Raw genomic sequence first — 19,450 nt, forward strand, 5'->3', positions numbered from 1 at the left:
ACAGAACGTCTTGGTCACTGGTGGGCCATAAATTGTCTTTTATCCAACCTGATAAGATTTCAAGGGCTAACAACAAAGACAGTTAAACCAGCAAAAACAAACAGAGAAGAGAATGAAAATGATGATGTAATCCACATAAATTTCTAATCCATTAATTAATTAATAATTAATAATACGTAAAATAAAAATATTTTTTCTTCAGAGTAGCATTAAAAGTTGGAAAAATNCCATAAATCGCCTAAATACAACGATATATTTATAGTTCCATATATAAAATTATTTTATTTTTGATAAGTAAACTCCTTATAAGTATAAACTAAGCCCTAATACAGGAGGAGCCTTTGATCTAGGCCTCATATTTTGAGGCTGTCAAAAGGTGAGTGACTTCTAAGAGGCTTGTTACAAAACATGCACTTAGAAGTCGAAAGAACACCACTAAAAACATACAGAACAGAAAACACAGAAGACATAGCTTAAAATATACAGAACACAGAACAGAGAACATAGAATTATTTCTGTATCAAGATAACATGATAAAGGCTTCTTTTCACATCAATGACCTACAAGATCAAAGAACAATGGGATTTCGAGCTCCTATTTCTGAACTCTCTGATACCCAGCAGGTGAGTCTAGTCAAGGTCGACATCACCCGCAATAGAGAAGGGTCATTCAGATAAAAAAAAAAGAAAGAAAGAAATATTTTTTGCCTTGACATCAATAAATTCAACAACACCCATTGCAGATTTTCCAAAATTCTTTCAATTGCCGTAACAGGATGTGTACAACTATTAATTAAAATTTATACAAGGAAACGCACCGTTACGCTACTTTTATCCTGTATATCACGGAATATATATTTATTAGCAATTTATCAGATAACGGTGGCAAACAGTGATATGTTCAAGAAACGTACCGACCATAAAAAAGTAACAAGATTATTTTTCCCTATCTAAACGTAACGTTACGTCCGATCCAGATATGCAAATGAGATATACAGATAGATATCCTCAAACAGAATTGGAGTGAAATAATATCTGTAACGCGAGGGAATCTTATAAAATGGATACCTTTCCTCACTCGTTATTCTAATTTTAAAAACCTCCCACACTCGAAAGTAAGGTGGAGTGAATGACAAACGATGACGTAAGCTGTCATCTGTCATCCGAATAAAATGCTAAACGTGAAGTTCTGTAGTGTGACCCTCGTCGAAGTTTAACAGAAAACTAGTCAAACATTAAAGTGGCTCAAGGACTACCTGATAGATCGAGTGCTCCAAGGAAATTCCGGCTTCTAACTGACCCTCGGATCATTTCCAACGTGGACAATGCCCCTTCTTCTCAACTCCTCCGTCTTAGATCATCCTAAAAGATGGAGGAGTTCAGTCCAAATCCAAGATGAAAGGGTTCATCCTTCATCTTGTAAGATATAACACGAGTACTCAGCCTCACTAGAACTTAGACAAGTTGAATTTTAGACATGTCAGTGTAATTTTTTTATGTAAAGTTACATAAAAAAAAGTGACCGAAGACATAAAAATTCAAGTCGTAGAAGACATTAAAACAAATGTAGAAACTATAATTTTCTGCATGGTTTCATCTAACTTGTTTGGTCAGTGAATTTATTTATAAAATATCTTTGCTCCGTCGAACTTGTTACTGCTTTTTTTTCGACCGATTAGAAACTAGTAAAACAATTCCAGTCAGGTTAGAAGACGTTGAAGGTAAAATTCCACAAGAATTTATTGCTTAATTATTAATTTTTTCGATATTTTTCTGATCTAGTTTCTTTACCTTTATACACAAGAAAATAAGCGTATTACTCACTATTAATTGTTAACAAAAATGTTAATTTTATTCTTAAATTAACGCAAAATTTAATAAGTTATTACTTGTTTAATCTTGCAGAAACTGTCATTTTCTGCTTATAAATTTCAATTCTAGCCGCAAAATAGTATAAATTTATGTGTTTAATGTGTATAAAGCATGTTAATTATGAACGCAGTATGAAAATTATAGAAGAGACCCAGTGACTACAGAAAAATAAGCTCTCAATATGCTCAAGAAAAAGCTCAAAACAATGCTCCAAATATGCTAAAAATCTGAAGAATAAACTCAAATCATGCTCCAAAAACATTCAAAATACATTAAATAAGTTTACAGTAGCTGAAACTAAACTAAACAGATTCATTTGGTTACATAAGAACATATTATATGCAAATTTTAACAATGGCTGCATTGTAACCCAGTTTTAATCACTTTCACGTTGCATCAACTCTGTTAATTTGAACTAATTAAAGGGCCATGAATTTAGTTTAATTTAGAAATTTTAAATTCTAAAGATATTCCCGATAAACACATTATATAATATAAAATTCCGATAACGATCAAGCACCATCCTGCAACACGCGGTATATAAACTTACAAATCTTCAGCAGTGCATCGAAACAGAACCGATGTACGCGTACGAAACAATTCAAAAACTATCATTTGTTCCACACCAAATGTTTTTTTAACCAGCATTTAAGATATTGAAGATATTTATTTACGACTAGAAACATAAATTATGTAGGTATAAATATGTATAAGGCTTCATTCTTATAAGGAATGTTAATATCAATCACAGCAGGAAACATAAATTGGACTTAACTCTTTGACACTGGAAACCGTTCCGGTAATTTAGAGTTCATAGAAACGATCAGGCCTACTTGTTAAACCGGAACGATCTAAAAAAAAAACAAAAAAAGAATAATTTGATATAGGGGTGTGAGGCACCAACACCCAGCCTTGAGGGTGAAACGTGAAATTTTCAGGGTTCTCGACAATGGATCTTTTCATTGTTACTGTCAGTAACCTTTTATCAAACCATCGATATTATTTTTCCTAAACATAATCGAATTTCTTTACGACCTTGATTTTATTGAACAATCTCCACCCCTTTGTCTACGTGTTTCCTGAAATTTTGCCAAATTTTTATCTCAATTGATCTTACTCATTGACCTATATCCGTTTAAAAAAATAAGAAAAATGGATTCGATTTCTGTGATTTATACTTTAGTAAATTGTTAGAAAATTGCTGTTTTTGATTTTATACACTAACAAATCTGTTTCTTTAAGTCACAATGTTTAAAAGTGGAGATATAAACATACCATTATCTTCAAAACATTACCATAAATAACAACAATAATTGGCTTTAAGTAGCGGCTAGGATTTAAGGTGTCTTCAGATAAGAATTAGCGATCAGGATAAAGGATAAAGCAATAATTTAAGGAGAATCTTCAAAGAAATTAGGGCAAGGATGCGATAAATATCATCTTTTTTCATATAAAGTGAAGGAAATGTTCTTGCAAAGTGGTTTCTTCATTATATTACAGATAGGTCTAACTATATTCAATGCGCCTGATTTCGCTACATATTGCATAAAAGTCATTTAATATGGTAAAAAAAAAAGGAACCAACTAACAGAACATCCTTAAACTGCAGCGAAAGGAAAGTATCATAGAATAAGAATGTAAAGAACAAGTTCAGGATGTCATTGCTTAATGGCCGAACTATCATTAAGGATGCAATTGTTGAAGAAAAGACAAATCAGGATGCAACCAGGATAGTTAAAAGATATTTTTATAGTCACAGTGAGGTATGCATGCCAGAGAAAGAGCAGCACTATAACCGGGATAATCAGGCAAACCATTGTTACAAACAGGATAATGGAAGAAAAGATAGAATCAGGATAATTAAGCATATCATTATTAGTTTTACGGTAATTAAGTATTGTTATCAGAGGTAACATGACAATAATATAGTGTACAGTGTTTAAACCAGTATTTTATATTAAAAACTGATGTAATTGGCCCCAAAAATTTATATACATAACAATACAATTCGTCAGAATATCTGGAAGATCAGTTAATCATCATGACGTTCCCACGTATTGAAACTTTTGTTTACATAACATATAATTTTCCCTATGTCATCAAAACTAGAACAAACCTTTCTCTAAGCATAGAATATATTAAAAACTATAACTCATAATTGTATATTTGCCAAGAAAACGTGAAAGGTAGCATCGTGCAATGACCAAGACGTTTAAGAAGATAATGTTTTCAGTAACAGATACGATGATTTACATCAAATTAACCATAAAAAAAATAGTGATTTTTATCATGTTTTAACCGCAATCCGAAGCTTATTTCTTTATTTGTATTACTATTACAGTAACAGGTAAAACTGTACATGAGTAGTACTTTTTTTTTATCATTAATTTTTTGATAAATGACTCACTTATGCCTGAGGGTACGAAGCTTTGAAGTAACGTACTTTGGAGGACGTTCATAAATAGGACGTTCGTGTAGCGAAAAATCTACTACTAACGCTATTGTTCGACTCGATTTAGTTATTAAAAGTTAAATAATAGAATTCATTAAGTAAGAAAATTAATTTTTAAATAAATACATGTAAATTATGTGTTACGGCGTGGGTTCTTCGCGTCACGTATCTTCAACGCGTGAAAATATCAATGTTACGCATGACTTTATAACAATACTTTAAATAAATAGTCAAACGGGTTAACACGATTGGATTTTTACATAAGAAACCAGTATTATTTGACTTATATTCTATGGCAAAGGACTTAAATTATGATACGCAAAATTCGACTTTGTAGCGTGCCAGTTTTGATTAACACGCTCTGTTGGTTGTGAAACTAATTCGTATTGACACAATTTGATTAAATTTACCTTCAGAAACATCTTTATCCCAGTTAAAGAACAGTGACATAAGTTTCCATCGTGTGCCTTTGATGAAACTATATTGTATAATCGGGGTCGAGTTCCGATGTTTCATATTAATACATGATGAAAATGCATTGAAAAATGCAAAAATTTAATTAATTTTTCAGTAAAACATGTTAATTGATGATTAGAAACAGATACAGTAACGTAATTCAGTTGAAAGCAGACTGTTCTGTGTAAAAATCTCAAGTTATATTGCTTATACATTATATGAAAACGTGACGTTACTAGATACAAGGAAGAGAAGACAGTAAAAATGTGTATACTTTTAAAATTTTACATACTTTATAAGTTATTTTAACTTATTAGAGTTAAGAAATGACTGTATATACTCTTGAAATTGTACGCAGCATCTTAAAATATACTGAAGCGCGTGTAGTAATTCAAATATACCCTTCAAGATGATAGTACAGTAAAACATGTATAAACATTCATGATTTACTGTATATACAATATATACTACCATCTTAAAGAATACATGGCATCCTGAAGCGAATACAGTACATTATATGTCATCGTGCTGAAGCGTTGAAGCGCACACAGCATTATCTTGTAGCACTTATAGTAGCATGGCCTCATATGGTAACCAGTACAGTAGCAAGTTAAAGCATTTCGAAGCGCAATAGTAGCACCTTAAGCTGATTCTTGAAGCATATACACGGCGAAATAAAGTTAAAATCACTAACTTATCTTCCCATTAAACTCATTTCAACGACCGTTTTCAAAACTAATCTTCATATTAACACACTTTTTATTATTATAACTATAAATAAATACTACTTTAAACACCTTTAAAAAGTTAAGTACCTTTAGAAACAAGATAATTTATTACTTTATGGAATATTCTTGAATGAATAACGCGAGTCAACGTACAATAAATGAGTAATTATAGTATACAAGATTTAATGCCTTGCCCGTGAATTATTATTAGTAAAGTGTACTTAATGCATCAATGAACACTTCAACGATTTAAATTAGAGTGGAACTGTACTTTGTACATCGTTTATATTTATATAAATGGCTTTTGTAAAAATCGTTTTCACACTATCAAGTGTGAAAACGATTTTGTATGGATGAATAATTTGATACAGAAAAAAAAGTAGAATTTGTGTGATAAAAATTTCTGCTTATGACTTTTATACTATTAAATTCTTTTTTGTTTGCTTATTTTCATGGAAAGAATGGAGGTGAATAGTAAAAAAAAAATTAATAATGATCAAAACGTCTTGTAATTTAAAGGAAATTTTTCGTTACATTGTAGTAAATATTTGCATACAATTAGCATTAAATTTTATGATGTTTAATGTATTTTATTTAACCTGAAAAGTTTGATTTCAAGCTCGTAAACCACAGAACATTTGATAATTAAGATTTTTTTACGTATTTAGCTTCTAAATCTGAAAAAAAATATGTGATATTTAAGCCTCTAAACCCCCAAAAATGCTAGATTTTAAACCTCTAAACCTCAGAAATACTCGATTTTAAACCTCTAAACCTCAGAAATACTCGATTTTATACCTCTAAACCCCAAAAATGATAGATTTTAAACCTCTAAACCCCAAAAATGCTAGATTTTATACCTCTAAACCTCAGAAATACTCGATTTTAAACCTCTAAACCTCAGAAATACTCGATTTTATACCTCTAAACCCCAAAAATGATAGATTTTAAACCTCTAAACCCCAAAAATGCTAGATTTTATACCTCTAAACCTCAGAAATACTCGATTTTAAACCTCTAAACCTCAGAAATACTCGATTTTATACCTCTAAACCCCAAAAATGATAGATTTTAAACCTCTAAACCCCAAAAATGCTAGATTTTATACCTCTAAACCTCAGAAATACTCGATTTTATACCTCTAAACCCCAAAAATGCAAGATTTTAAACCTCTAAACCCCCAAAATGCTAGATTTTAAACCTCTAAACCCCAATAATGCTAGATTTTAAACCTCTAAACCTCAGAAATACTCGATTTTCGAGCTCCTAAACCTAAAAACGACTCGATAAACTTTTTGAGGCTTCAATTTTTTTTGAGTGTTTACAAAAAAAAACCTGCTTAAATAACTTTTATAGCCCGAAGCTAAAAGAATTCATTAAATCTTAAAATTTGTAAAAATATTAAAGTTTTTGGGACTTAATTTATATCCTTTAGCTTTAGGCTATGAAGTATATAAAAAAACGCTTTTAACGAGGGCAACACTTCACTAAATTACACATCTTCAATCGGAATATTCTTCAAAAAGATGCATTTTAATTAAAAATTGCTTGCTTAAAGGAAATTTTGGCTTAAAAGTAGCGTTGTTCGTGCACTTTTTTAACTTAAATTTAAATTTTTTAAGTAATCGCACATTATCTTTCAGTTTAATGATGTATTTTAAGCACAAAAATGTAAGATTTTACAGTTAAAATACTTTAAAAAATTAAGAATTTAACCTATAAAGTATTAAATTTAAGCAATTTTCTTACATCTAGAAGCTCTAACACCATTTTTTTTTAATATCTAAACAGCATTGATACTATTTCAATTCATAAATCATCCTTGAAGATACAAAATAATTTAAGTTTAATGCTTTGTAAGTAATACAAAATTATATAAACATAATAATTTACGTATTTAATGTGAAATTTTACAGGTTTTTTAACTCAAAAATGCCATGGAGAACCGGACAAGTCGTTCAAATGCCCAGAACAATTCGGTTACTTCGCAGATATGGACGACTGCAGCAAGTACTTCGTATGCGTGTTTGGTGATGCTTTACACGAAAGTTGTACGGGTGGATTGTATTTTAGTGCAGAACTACAAACGTGCGACTGGCCTAGGAACGTCGAATGTGCCAGTGGTGAGTGTTAACTTTAATTAATTTGACACGAAATACGTAAATAATCATGTGAGAAAAAGCATCCCTCTTCAATTCAATTTCCTTTTATGAATATAATGCTTAGATTTTTATCGTGTATGACATATGGCTGGTCACGTTTCTGTACTATTCCACAACTATTACGCTATCTTACAATACTCTTTAACCTGGATATGAAAGTCCTTGAAGTTTATACAATGTCGAATGCTTAGCAATTTCCTCAATTCCACTTTCAATGCCTGCGATTGAAAAAAAAGAAGAAAAATATGTCAGCGATTTTGCCATTGTTTGTATAATAAGAAAGCTCTATTATCCGGATATGATTTTTTATACACGCGCGTATAAATGACTTGACTAATGATTTGTATCTAGAACGCCATTTTAAACTTATCCCCTTTATGTTTTTTCAGGTGAAAAGCCACCAAACCCAACTGAAGAACGTCCTCCTCAAGATGGTTTTGATTCAAACAGGCATCGCTCAAACATCACAATCATCTCCACCCCCAACGATAATCAATTATCCTTCCATAACAGGAGCAGAAGCACTACAAACAGGCCAACTACCACTACAACAACGGAACCCACGACTATTGCAATATATAAATCTCCACACGATTACAAAAAAGAGCTAGAACCTGAAAATCTCAATCCCTATAACCGTCAATCCCCTGATGTTAATGAGTCTTACGAGCCCGACACACCCGATTCGGATGAAGCTGCACCCCCCTACGTCGATTCAGAAGGTGGTATATACGTCAATGACGGACCCCCGAAAACTTCTGGAGTGATTCAACGAATACCGGGTGTATCTGATTACGATGTATTCATAAAACAGATTCTGGTTAAAGACGAATCGACAAACACCAATTATCGCAGAGATAACACCAATAAATTAAATGGCTATGGTAAAGAAATACGCGATCTACCTCCTCTACACTCTAATAATGGTAAATCTTACGATCACGATGCCGATCACAACCAAACAACGATTTTAGGTGGGTACGATGACAACTTCGAAGCCACTCGTAAGACTTCGATCAAACAGAACAACAACCAACCACGAATATACGAGCCACCACCAGCGCAATATGATTATCCACCCGATTATAGTAAGAAACACCTAAATTCTACCAGAACACCAACTATCTATCCTACTAACTACGATACATCGCCCGTCCAAGATTATCCGGATTACCAATCAAGCGATTACGATTACCCTACTAAAATTACCAACAGAGGACGTATACCAACAACCACAGCATCGCCCACAGTAGCCACGACGGATAAGACGACACTTAATTTAAGAAACACTCCTCCTTCGCGCCCAAAATCTGTTTATTCTACACCACCCCCTTTCGCTCAGGCCGTTAGATGCGATTCTTATTCATGTGCTCTTCCAGATTGCAGATGTGGTGGCACAGATATCCCTGGGGGATTAACTGCCAATCAAGTGCCTCAGATAGTGTTATTGACTTTCGATGATGCCATCAACGACCTAAATTATGATTTGTATAAAAGTATTTTTCTGACGGGAAGGAAGAATCCCAACGGGTGCCCTATTTTAGGAACTTTTTACGTTTCTCACGAATGGACGGACTATGGTCAAGTTCAAACACTCTACTCTCAGGGACACGAAATGGCCTCTCATTCCATCACGTAAGTACAAATTTTTGTTCACGTAGTACAAATTTTACTAGAATTTTGATATAAAAAATACCTTACAATGACCTTGAAGCTTCTCGAAACCCCTCTTTCCAATTACTCCATAACATACGTTTTCATTGACCTTGAATGTTTGTTTAATGGTGGCCTTGTTGCGACCTTCACATTTTACCGTTAAATTTCGAAATTTTAGTCACGTTTCTTTAATATACAGGCTAAAGTAACTTAGATTTGTTGTTTATATTGTTGTAAAAATTGGGCAAATTTTCAGGCAGATGCAGTGCATCCTCTTTTTTATTGTACAGTACTAACTTTCACGGTGAATTACATGATTAGATGATGAATTACATGAGTTAGAATCACCTGGAAACTCAAACAGGCAGAAAATTTTACTTCTAATATGAGAAACTATCCATAGGTTAAGAGGGTTAAACTTAATTATGATGTATCACGAGATAGAAGATCAATGTATGGGTATACAACTCTTACAACTAGTTTAATTATACATTTGTGATATATAATATTTTGCAAAATGTTAACAATATTTTCTTACAGTCACAGTTACGGAGAGAAATTTTCCAAGTCGCAATGGTACAAAGAAATTCAAGGTCAGCGTGAAATCTTGCATAAATATGGAGGAGTGAAACTTGAAGACATCAGAGGGATGAGAGCTCCATTTCTACAAATAGGTGGCAACAAAATGTTCGATATGTTATACGAAGCCAACTTTACCTACGATGCCTCCATGCCAATCTTCGAGAATAGTCCACCCTTTTGGCCCTACACTCTCGATTATGCCATAAATCACGAGTGTATGATAGCTCCCTGTCCTACTAAATCCTATCCCGGACTTTGGGAACTCGGTCTGGTTATGTGGTTGGATCTAAGAGGTGGTCGATGCTCTATGGCAGATGCTTGCGCCAATCCGCAAGACGAAGAAGGTGTTATCAAGATGCTGACGAAAAACTTCAATCGCCATTATAAAAACAATAAAGCTCCCTTTGGGTTGTTTTACCATTCGGCATGGTTCAACACGGATCATCATCGTCGTGGTTTCCTCAAGTTTCTGGACAATATTTTGGATAAGCAAGACGTATGGTTCGTTACTAACTGGCAACTGGTACAATGGATGAGAAATCCTACCCCTTTAGATAATTTAGCAAATTTTGAGCCATGGCAATGTGACAAATCTAAATATACTGGACTACCCGAACCCTGTCCCCATCCTACAGTGTGCAGCGTGTGGTATCAAGGTGGTGTTCGTTATATGAAAACTTGCCAGCCGTGTCCTACAGAATATCCATGGGTGAGTCCTGAAGACAAAGGATGAACTATCGTTTGACACTTTATCCATATTACATATTTAATTCTCCGCACAAGACTTGTAGATACAGCATTCCCCCGATCAATAAAAGAAAAATCTTCGCATTGTAAAATCGAGTGTATAATAATTTATTTTGCATATCAAAATTTTCAGCACAACAAAGTATATCCTTAAATTACGTTTTTAAGACCGGAATTTGCATAATTTAATACACAATTCAAAGGAAAAGAATGGAAGTTTTATGTTTTGATGCCCTAAATTTGCATTAAGAAAACAAAACAGAGAATTGAAAAATACGATTATTGTGTTTTCAAAGATCAAACTCCATAAATCTTATACAAAGGACAGTGAGAAATAATACAACAATTGTGCTATTAAAATGCAAATTAGTAGAATTTTCAATATTTAAAAACGTAAATCGTTATGTTCTAAGAGCAAAATTAATAAATTTTAATAGAAATTTGCATACTTTAATACGTAAAAAAGTCATTTTATAACACAGATAACGACCAGAAAATTATTTTGCGATTATAATTCGCGAATTTGTACTCATAGTTGTGGTGTTTTTCAGTCAAAATTTGCATATTCTAACAAATGCAAAAGAAAGAGCGATTTTATGACGTATACAACGAACAAAACTAGATGATTTTACAATAAAATTTCGCAAATTTTATACAGAATAAACATAACTCGAAAATAATCACTACATTACAGAGAAGCCAAACATAACAAAGATTAATAATAATAAAAAAATCACCCGACTACCGTGCGTAACGATCAAAATTCTCACAAGATCTCTAATCACAAAAGGGTTTTTTGAGGATGTGGGATTATTATTATTATTAAAAGACTAAATGTAACATCCCACAACACTAGACTCGAGTATTGTGTTAAGTTGCTATCGGGTTCAGAGGTCAAAACAGTCTAGACAAATGTGCACGCTCGACCGATTCCCAGATCAGTATCTGTCAGAATCGGGACAGATGATGATGTGGCTGCCATATTGTTCCATTTCTTTAACCGCGTTATACCGAACTTCAATGGAATTTGGGCTAACCAAGAAAAAGGGGAGAGATGGAAAGAAGAGATTATGGAGTCCAATTCACCTACAAATCGCACAGGGGATAGTTTATAGATAAGTTTGGGTGTAGACGGCCTTAAAATTGAAAACAATTGTTTTGATCCCGAGCGAGCCGCTTGACAATGTGTTATAGAAAACGCTCCGATGATTATGCAGAACGAAACAAAATCGTGCAGTTTTTTTGTTTATTCATTTAAACAACCCCACTGTAAATTTTTCTGTACCCCAAATACCTAGAAAAATATTGATTTCAATGAGGTGCATTCCTGTGTGATTGCTCAATCGAAGAGCCTTAAGGAGAACGTGTGAAATTCTTGAATATTTACGACCTTACACCCTTTCTAGAGTTACTATAAATCAAATTATGTTATTGATACAGTCATTTACCGTTAGACAAAGGTAATACAAGAAAGTGGGTGGTACTTTCACTGAGTGAGGGGCAGATTAGGGATAAGAGTTCAACAATCGAGGTCATATCGAGCTAAAAGATCGGACAATTACCGATTTAAGAAAAACTAGGGTGGAGTGTTTATCACGTTTATCGTGGCGGTATTTGTTCTAGTTTTTATTGATGGGTGGTACTTATTCAAATTTCTATCTTACTTTTGATTAATTGTAGTTTATTTTAATCGATAAATTACACCATGGTTAGAACAGGGTTAAGTGAAATTAAACGTGAAAAAAAAGTGTATCAGATAGTAGAAAACTGCTCAAGTTCTAAGGTAAATTGAGATGTAAACATGACACACTTATTATAGTAAACTAAATAATTATATCTTATTCTGTGGTGCCATCCATTAATTCTGTATTTTTTGAGCCTCCTCCATGTTGCATATAACTGTACACTTTTGGCAAACCCTCTCCCCTTTAACTACATGTACAATAGTTCACAGATCATCCTGACAGTAATGACTTTAAAAAGTTATGTAAACATTTTCTGGTAGTTTATGCACATAGACTTATAAGAACAAATATGTATGGCACTAAATACCACTAAAATAGTCCAAGTAAACAATGTCTCAACTCCTTCCCAATCTTTCCTGTACTTTTTGCAACTCCCCTCTCTCCCTTAAAGAGTATACTTAATTAATGAATGGCCCCTGTTTAATGTTTTTATTTTGTTCCCCCCTTGTTTATTTTTAATTATATAAATAAATACATACCTGAATCTTGATAGAAAAATGAAAAATTACTATAAATATATCAACTTTCTCGCTTCAGTTCAAAGAAATTCTAAACATTTAATGGGAATTTCGTAAAAAACAGTTGTTTGCTAAACAAAGAAATTAAATAAATTAAAATTATTATAAATGATTATAAACAATGAAGAGTGGATGGTTGAAGTAGTTAAGGCATCAGCCTACTGCTCTGGTGCTAGGTGAGCAACTCCAATGGGCAGCCTATCTTGGATGTGTTGGGTCTTGTCCCTTGCCAACCAGCTGTCCCACTGTAGATCAGGCTGAACCAACAATGGTTAGGGGATAAGACTCTCCTAATGGAAATAATTGAAAATGAAATAGTATGCTGTTGTTCTTTCTAGAAAACAATTCTGCTTTTAAGACCTGAATATTTGTTTTACTTTACATTTTTCAGTGCTATTGTGCTTTCATTACAATGATAGAAGAGCATTTCTAACTGGGATTAGCTTTAGATAGCTAAATGGGATTTGTTATATTAAGATAATAGCATATTAAGGTTATATGTCCAGCCACAAGTGAATATCAATCACAATTAAATTAATGTAATTTTGGGGATAATCCACAGAAAATAAAATATTCATATAACCTACCCTACTGTATATCTTGTGATCCCTTTCAAATTATCTTTCAAAAACAGATAACCAGCAGGTTATCCACTGAAATTACAGTAGCTAGCTTATTAGGCAATCAAATTCAATATGTCTCATCAACTGGGTATAAACTATCTTTTGTTTGTTTGTTTATTAAATTATGGCATTGAAACACTTGGGCAATCTGCCTAAGGGAGATGCTTTCCGGGAGGTCTTTTTAAGAGTAACTGGTCCCTATTCAGGCGTTACAGACATGGAGAAAAATGGCCACGTGGAGTTTTCCCTTGGAAAACTCCACGTGGCCAGCCCATCCTGGCGAGGTGTGAACCCATGAACAAACTCCCAGTGTTCAGGGAACAGAACGTCTTGGTCACTGGTGGGCCATAAATTGTCTTTTATCCAACCTGATAAGATTTCAAGATTTCAACCTGACAGTTAAACCAGCAAAAACAAACAGAGAAGAGAATGAAAATGATGATGTAATCCACATAAATTTCTAATCCATTAATTAATTAATAATTAATAATACGTAAAATAAAAATATTTTTTCTTCAGAGTAGCATTAAAAGTTGGAAAAATATAATATATTTCATTAATTTAGCATCAATTGCTACTGATTTCATAAATTAAGGATAAATAATTGATTATTTAAGAAAAATTATATGTTTAAAATTAATTTAAAAATTGTTAATAAAGTGGGAAAAGACTTTTTATGATAAAATTTAGTCAAAGTAGACTAAATTTTATCATAAAAAGTCTTTTCTCACGTTGAAAGTTTTTTTAATACTCTTTCTGTTTCATAGGTAATGAAAGGGTCTTTTTTTTTCACAGCATTATAGGTTCAATCTTATCTGTAATGGGGTAACTGGATATTGAGGTATAACACCCAAAATTTCCAGGGCAAATCACTCATAAAATATTTCTGGAATGTGACCTGGGCTTGAACCTAAGTCCTCTACAGTAGATAGTTAAAACAGCAGATGAGCCCACCCATGGCCAAGTTAATAAAATCACTGAACATGAATAGTTGGTTTTGGCTTCTTGCCTGACCAGTGGGCTGGCCACATGTTTTCCAGTTTGTTTTCACATGTATAACACCTAAATAGGGACCAGTTTTTCTTAGAAAGTCCACCTGAAAGGCACCCTCCTTTGGCAGATTGTCCTTTTTCATCTCAGTTACATGGCCAACATATTAAAAGTGTTACAATAATACTTCCTTTATTCATTTAATAGGGAATTTTACTATTTATACAAAATAAATATTTCATAAAATATATATTTTGTTATAAAATTACTTTTAATCTTACAAAATATACTTAAAAACTGCTAAAATGGTAACATAAAGAACAAATATTTGTAGTAAAACTGTGTATTTACAGTATGTTTAGTCATAAAATTAAGTTTATAAAGTATTTTATGATATAAAAATCCCATATTCTTTAATTAAAATGTCATAAAATTTTTCCAAAACTTTTATTAAAGATTTTAAATTAATCATAAAAATCAAAACTTTACATTATTATTTGATAAAATTATTCAGATAATCCTATTTCAAATTTTATTTATGAAAATATACTTAATAATGTTTGTTTCACATACTTTTCCAATACTTTATGCTGACTATTATGTTCAGTCCAGGTCTTGATAGTTTGCAATATAATATCTGATTTCATGCAAATTCCACAAAAGTATTGCTTCAATGATGGACATATTTCAACATCAGACAATTTCAAATAAATATTTTCAATTTTTCCATGATAAATAATAACTTCAATAATTAATTTCTTGGTCTCATGATTACTTGAGCAACGTATAGGTAGATTTATAGTTTCTTCCACTATGAATTCTTTATGGAGAGTAAACCGAGGTGTTCGTCCATAAATCCATTCCCAGCTCTTCAAATTTCTCATATTCTCCTCAATTCCACTATATATTTCTTCATTTGGATAAATGTATTTAACTCTGTCTTCTTCGATCTAAATAAAATATTTAGAAATTAATTAGAAACAGGTAGAAATTTGTATTCTATGTAATTTATACGAAGAAGTACAATTACTTCAATCATTGTCCAAAATTCAACAAGTGGTAGAATTTAATGAAATCAAACTTCAATATAGCACTCACTTAAATAATATCACTCTCATAAAGTATCAATAATACTTATGAATGGATCTTCCTTCTGAAATATTAAATAAAAAACCCTGCAGTATTTATGAATTACAGTATTGTAAATGACATGTTTATCATCAAATTATATTATGCTGACTTTCAAATTAGTGAGTCTTATTGTTGAAATTCTTCAGTTCAGGAACACACTCGATTTAGTGCTAATTTCAGAGGTGAAAAAATTGCGGCATTTAATCAGTTTAACTGCGTATCAAATTTAAACAATATACAATCATTTTCTGTTTATTTCGAATATTTAAATATATTTCTTTTTTATCGTTTCAACTTTTTATATTACTCTAATTTTTAATATCCCAATTCAATGATCAATGGGTGGATTTTTATATCACTTACTCAAAAACTTGTATTGAAAGAACTGATATAAAACAATTGAATTTCAGTATTCAGATCAGTGTTTCCCAATCAGTGGGTCGCAACCCTTTCAGGGGTTGTGACCAGTATTACTGGTTAATGTCACGGTCTTCCAGTATACTGAAAGGGGTCACCAAATAAAAAAAAAATTGGAAAGTACCAAACAAGACAGTAATGTTCACTAGATATTAATGCAATAAAAAAATAACCTGAACTGGTTATTTCATTAAATATGTGAAAATGAACAATTTATATACACCAGCAATATGTTTAATAAGCAAATAAGCATTTCCAATTGTCTTTAATGACTATCATCAGGTTACAATCTCAAATATTAATGTTATAATCTGATAACAGTCACTGAAGGTAATCAAAAATGCATGTTTGCTTATTATATGAATGGCTATGTAAAAAAGCTGTTTATTTATACATATCTAGCAATAAGAAAATAAAATAAAATAAATGAAAGAAAATATACATTCAAATTTGAATAAGCTAAATTACTAGAAAGATGGCTAGATAAAAAAAAATACTTCAATAAATCTTAACAATTACATACTAACATGGGTGGCTGCACAGAGGACAAACATGGCACTTGCCCATCCCTGGGATGAAGTAAAAATTTCCACAAATTATAATCAAACATAATTGAAATAGATAACCTCACACCCTCAACTATGACTCACTTTAATGCAATACTGTATTCTATAATTTACTTGGGGGAGAAAACCCCAAAAAATTAAATTAAAATTTATTGATGAAATTATTTGTCTCTAAGCTTTACCCCCCTGGAAAATTTTCTGTGGACACCCATGCATACTAAGCATGGACGAGCCATTCTGGTTTGACCAGAAAGGCTTTAGAATGCTTGGAATGCAATTGTTAAAAATAAAATACTTCAATAAAGCATATCGGGTCATTTATCCCTTGTATATAAAAGAAAATTAATAGAATGCATAAAAAATAACTTAATAAATTTTCTGTATATATTTCCAATTTATTCAAATTGTATCAGCTTAATATTATAGCAAAGAAATTTGTTTAAACCATTCTATCTTGAATTTATCTAACAACAGACTTTGAAAACTACATTTATGTCTTAATTGCATATTTCAGGAGCGTATTTTCTTAATTATGCAGAGATTTTCAGACATTATGCATTAAAATATTCTTACAAGAAGTTTTATAAATTAAGATAATTTATAGATGCTGATTGATTACTTTATACACTCAAAATATTTCTTAGAATTTTATATCATTTCTTTATCAGCTATGTAGTAAAATTAAGTGGACTAACTGATATAAAAAGNTTTTGTTCCCCCCTTGTTTATTTTTAATTATATAAATAAATACATACCTGAATCTTGATAGAAAAATGAAAAATTACTATAAATATATCAACTTTCTCGCTTCAGTTCAAAGAAATTCTAAACATTTAATGGGAATTTCGTAAAAAACAGTTGTTTGCTAAACAAAGAAATTAAATAAATTAAAATTATTATAAATGATTATAAACAATGAAGAGTGGATGGTTGAAGTAGTTAAGGCATCAGCCTACTGCTCTGGTGCTAGGTGAGCAACTCCAATGGGCAGCCTATCTTGGATGTGTTGGGTCTTGTCCCTTGCCAACCAGCTGTCCCACTGTAGATCAGGCTGAACCAACAATGGTTAGGGGATAAGACTCTCCTAATGGAAATAATTGAAAATGAAATAGTATGCTGTTGTTCTTTCTAGAAAACAATTCTGCTTTTAAGACCTGAATATTTGTTTTACTTTACATTTTTCAGTGCTATTGTGCTTTCATTACAATGATAGAAGAGCATTTCTAACTGGGATTAGCTTTAGATAGCTAAATGGGATTTGTTATATTAAGATAATAGCATATTAAGGTTATATGTCCAGCCACAAGTGAATATCAATCACAATTAAATTAATGTAATTTTGGGGATAATCCACAGAAAATAAAATATTCATATAACCTACCCTACTGTATATCTTGTGATCCCTTTCAAATTATCTTTCAAAAACAGATAACCAGCAGGTTATCCACTGAAATTACAGTAGCTAGCTTATTAGGCAATCAAATTCAATATGTCTCATCAACTGGGTATAAACTATCTTTTGTTTGTTTGTTTATTAAATTATGGCATTGAAACACTTGGGCAATCTGCCTAAGGGAGATGCCTTCCGGGAGGTCTTTTTAAGAGTAACTGGTCCCTATTCAGGCGTTACAGACATGGAGAAAACTTGGAAAACTCCATGTGGCCAGCCCATCCTGGCGAGGTGTGAACCCATGAACAAACTCCCAGTGTTCAGGGAACAGAACGTCTTGGTCACTGGTGGGCCATAAATTGTCTTTTATCCAACCTGATAAGATTTCAAGATTTCAACCTGACAGTTAAACCAGCAAAAACAAACAGAGAAGAGAATGAAAATGATGATGTAATCCACATAAATTTCTAATCCATTAATTAATTAATAATTAATAATACGTAAAATAAAAATATTTTTTCTTCAGAGTAGCATTAAAAGTTGGAAAAATATAATATATTTTATTAATTTAGCATCAATTGCTACTGATTTCATAAATTAAGGATAAATAATTGATTATTTAAGAAAAATTATATGTTTAAAATTAATTTAAAAATTGTTAATAAAGTGGGAAAAGACTTTTTATGATAAAATTTAGTCAAAGTAGACTAAATTTTATCATAAAAAGTCTTTTCTCACGTTGAAAGTTTTTTTAATACTCTTTCTGTTTCATAGGTAATGAAAGGGTCTTTTTTTTTCACAGCATTATAGATTCAATCTTATCTGTAATGGGGTAACTGGATATTGAGGTATAACACCCAAAATTTCCAGGGCAAATCACTCATAAAATATTTCTGGAATGTGACCTGGGCTTGAACCTAAGTCCTCTACAGTAGATAGTTAAAACAGCAGATGAGCCCACCCATGGCCAAGTTAATAAAATCACTGAACATGAATAGTTGGTTTTGGCTTCTTGCCTGACCAGTGGGCTGGCCACATGTTTTCCAGTTTGTTTTCACATGTATAACACCTAAATAGGGACCAGTTTTTCTTAGAAAGTCCACCTGAAAGGCACCCTCCTTTGGCAGATTGTCCTTTTTCATCTCAGTTACATGGCCAACATATTAAAAGTGTTACAATAATACTTCCTTTATTCATTTAATAGGGAATTTTACTATTTATACAAAATAAATATTTCACAAAATATATATTTTGTTATAAAATTACTTTTAATCTTACAAAATATACTTAAAAACTGCTAAAATGGTAACATAAAGAACAAATATTTGTAGTAAAACTGTGTATTTACAGTATGTTTAGTCATAAAATTAAGTTTATAAAGTATTTTATGATATAAAAATCCCATATTCTTTAATT

General features: G+C 31.9%; 2 protein-coding genes across 2 annotated transcripts; one reads left to right on the top strand and one right to left on the bottom strand.

The window, feature by feature from the left end:
- The first annotated feature begins 7,428 nt into the window (after window positions 1–7,428).
- Window positions 7,429–10,856, top strand: LOC111636009. The gene is made up of 3 exons (XM_023381162.1): window positions 7,429–7,630; window positions 8,059–9,304; window positions 9,866–10,856. The coding sequence occupies exons 1-3, from the start codon at window positions 7,501–7,503 to the stop codon at window positions 10,638–10,640; spliced, it is 2,151 nt and encodes a 716-aa protein (XP_023236930.1). The 5' UTR covers window positions 7,429–7,500; the 3' UTR covers window positions 10,641–10,856.
- Window positions 10,857–12,956: 2,100 nt separating this feature from the next.
- LOC111635998 (lipoyltransferase 1, mitochondrial-like) lies at window positions 12,957–15,635 on the bottom strand. Its single transcript, XM_023381146.1, has 3 exons — window positions 15,561–15,635; window positions 15,081–15,480; window positions 12,957–12,988 (listed from the first exon to the last, which is right to left on the bottom strand). The coding sequence occupies exons 1-3, from the start codon at window positions 15,567–15,569 to the stop codon at window positions 12,957–12,959; spliced, it is 441 nt and encodes a 146-aa protein (XP_023236914.1). The 5' UTR covers window positions 15,570–15,635.
- Between the last annotated feature and the right edge of the window lie 3,815 nt (window positions 15,636–19,450).

The sequence above is a fragment of the Centruroides sculpturatus genome, unplaced genomic scaffold (genome assembly GCF_000671375.1).
Source record: "Centruroides sculpturatus isolate CEXI.00-Female unplaced genomic scaffold, Cexi_2.0 scaffold1015, whole genome shotgun sequence".
Lineage (NCBI taxonomy): Eukaryota > Metazoa > Arthropoda > Arachnida > Scorpiones > Buthidae > Centruroides > Centruroides sculpturatus.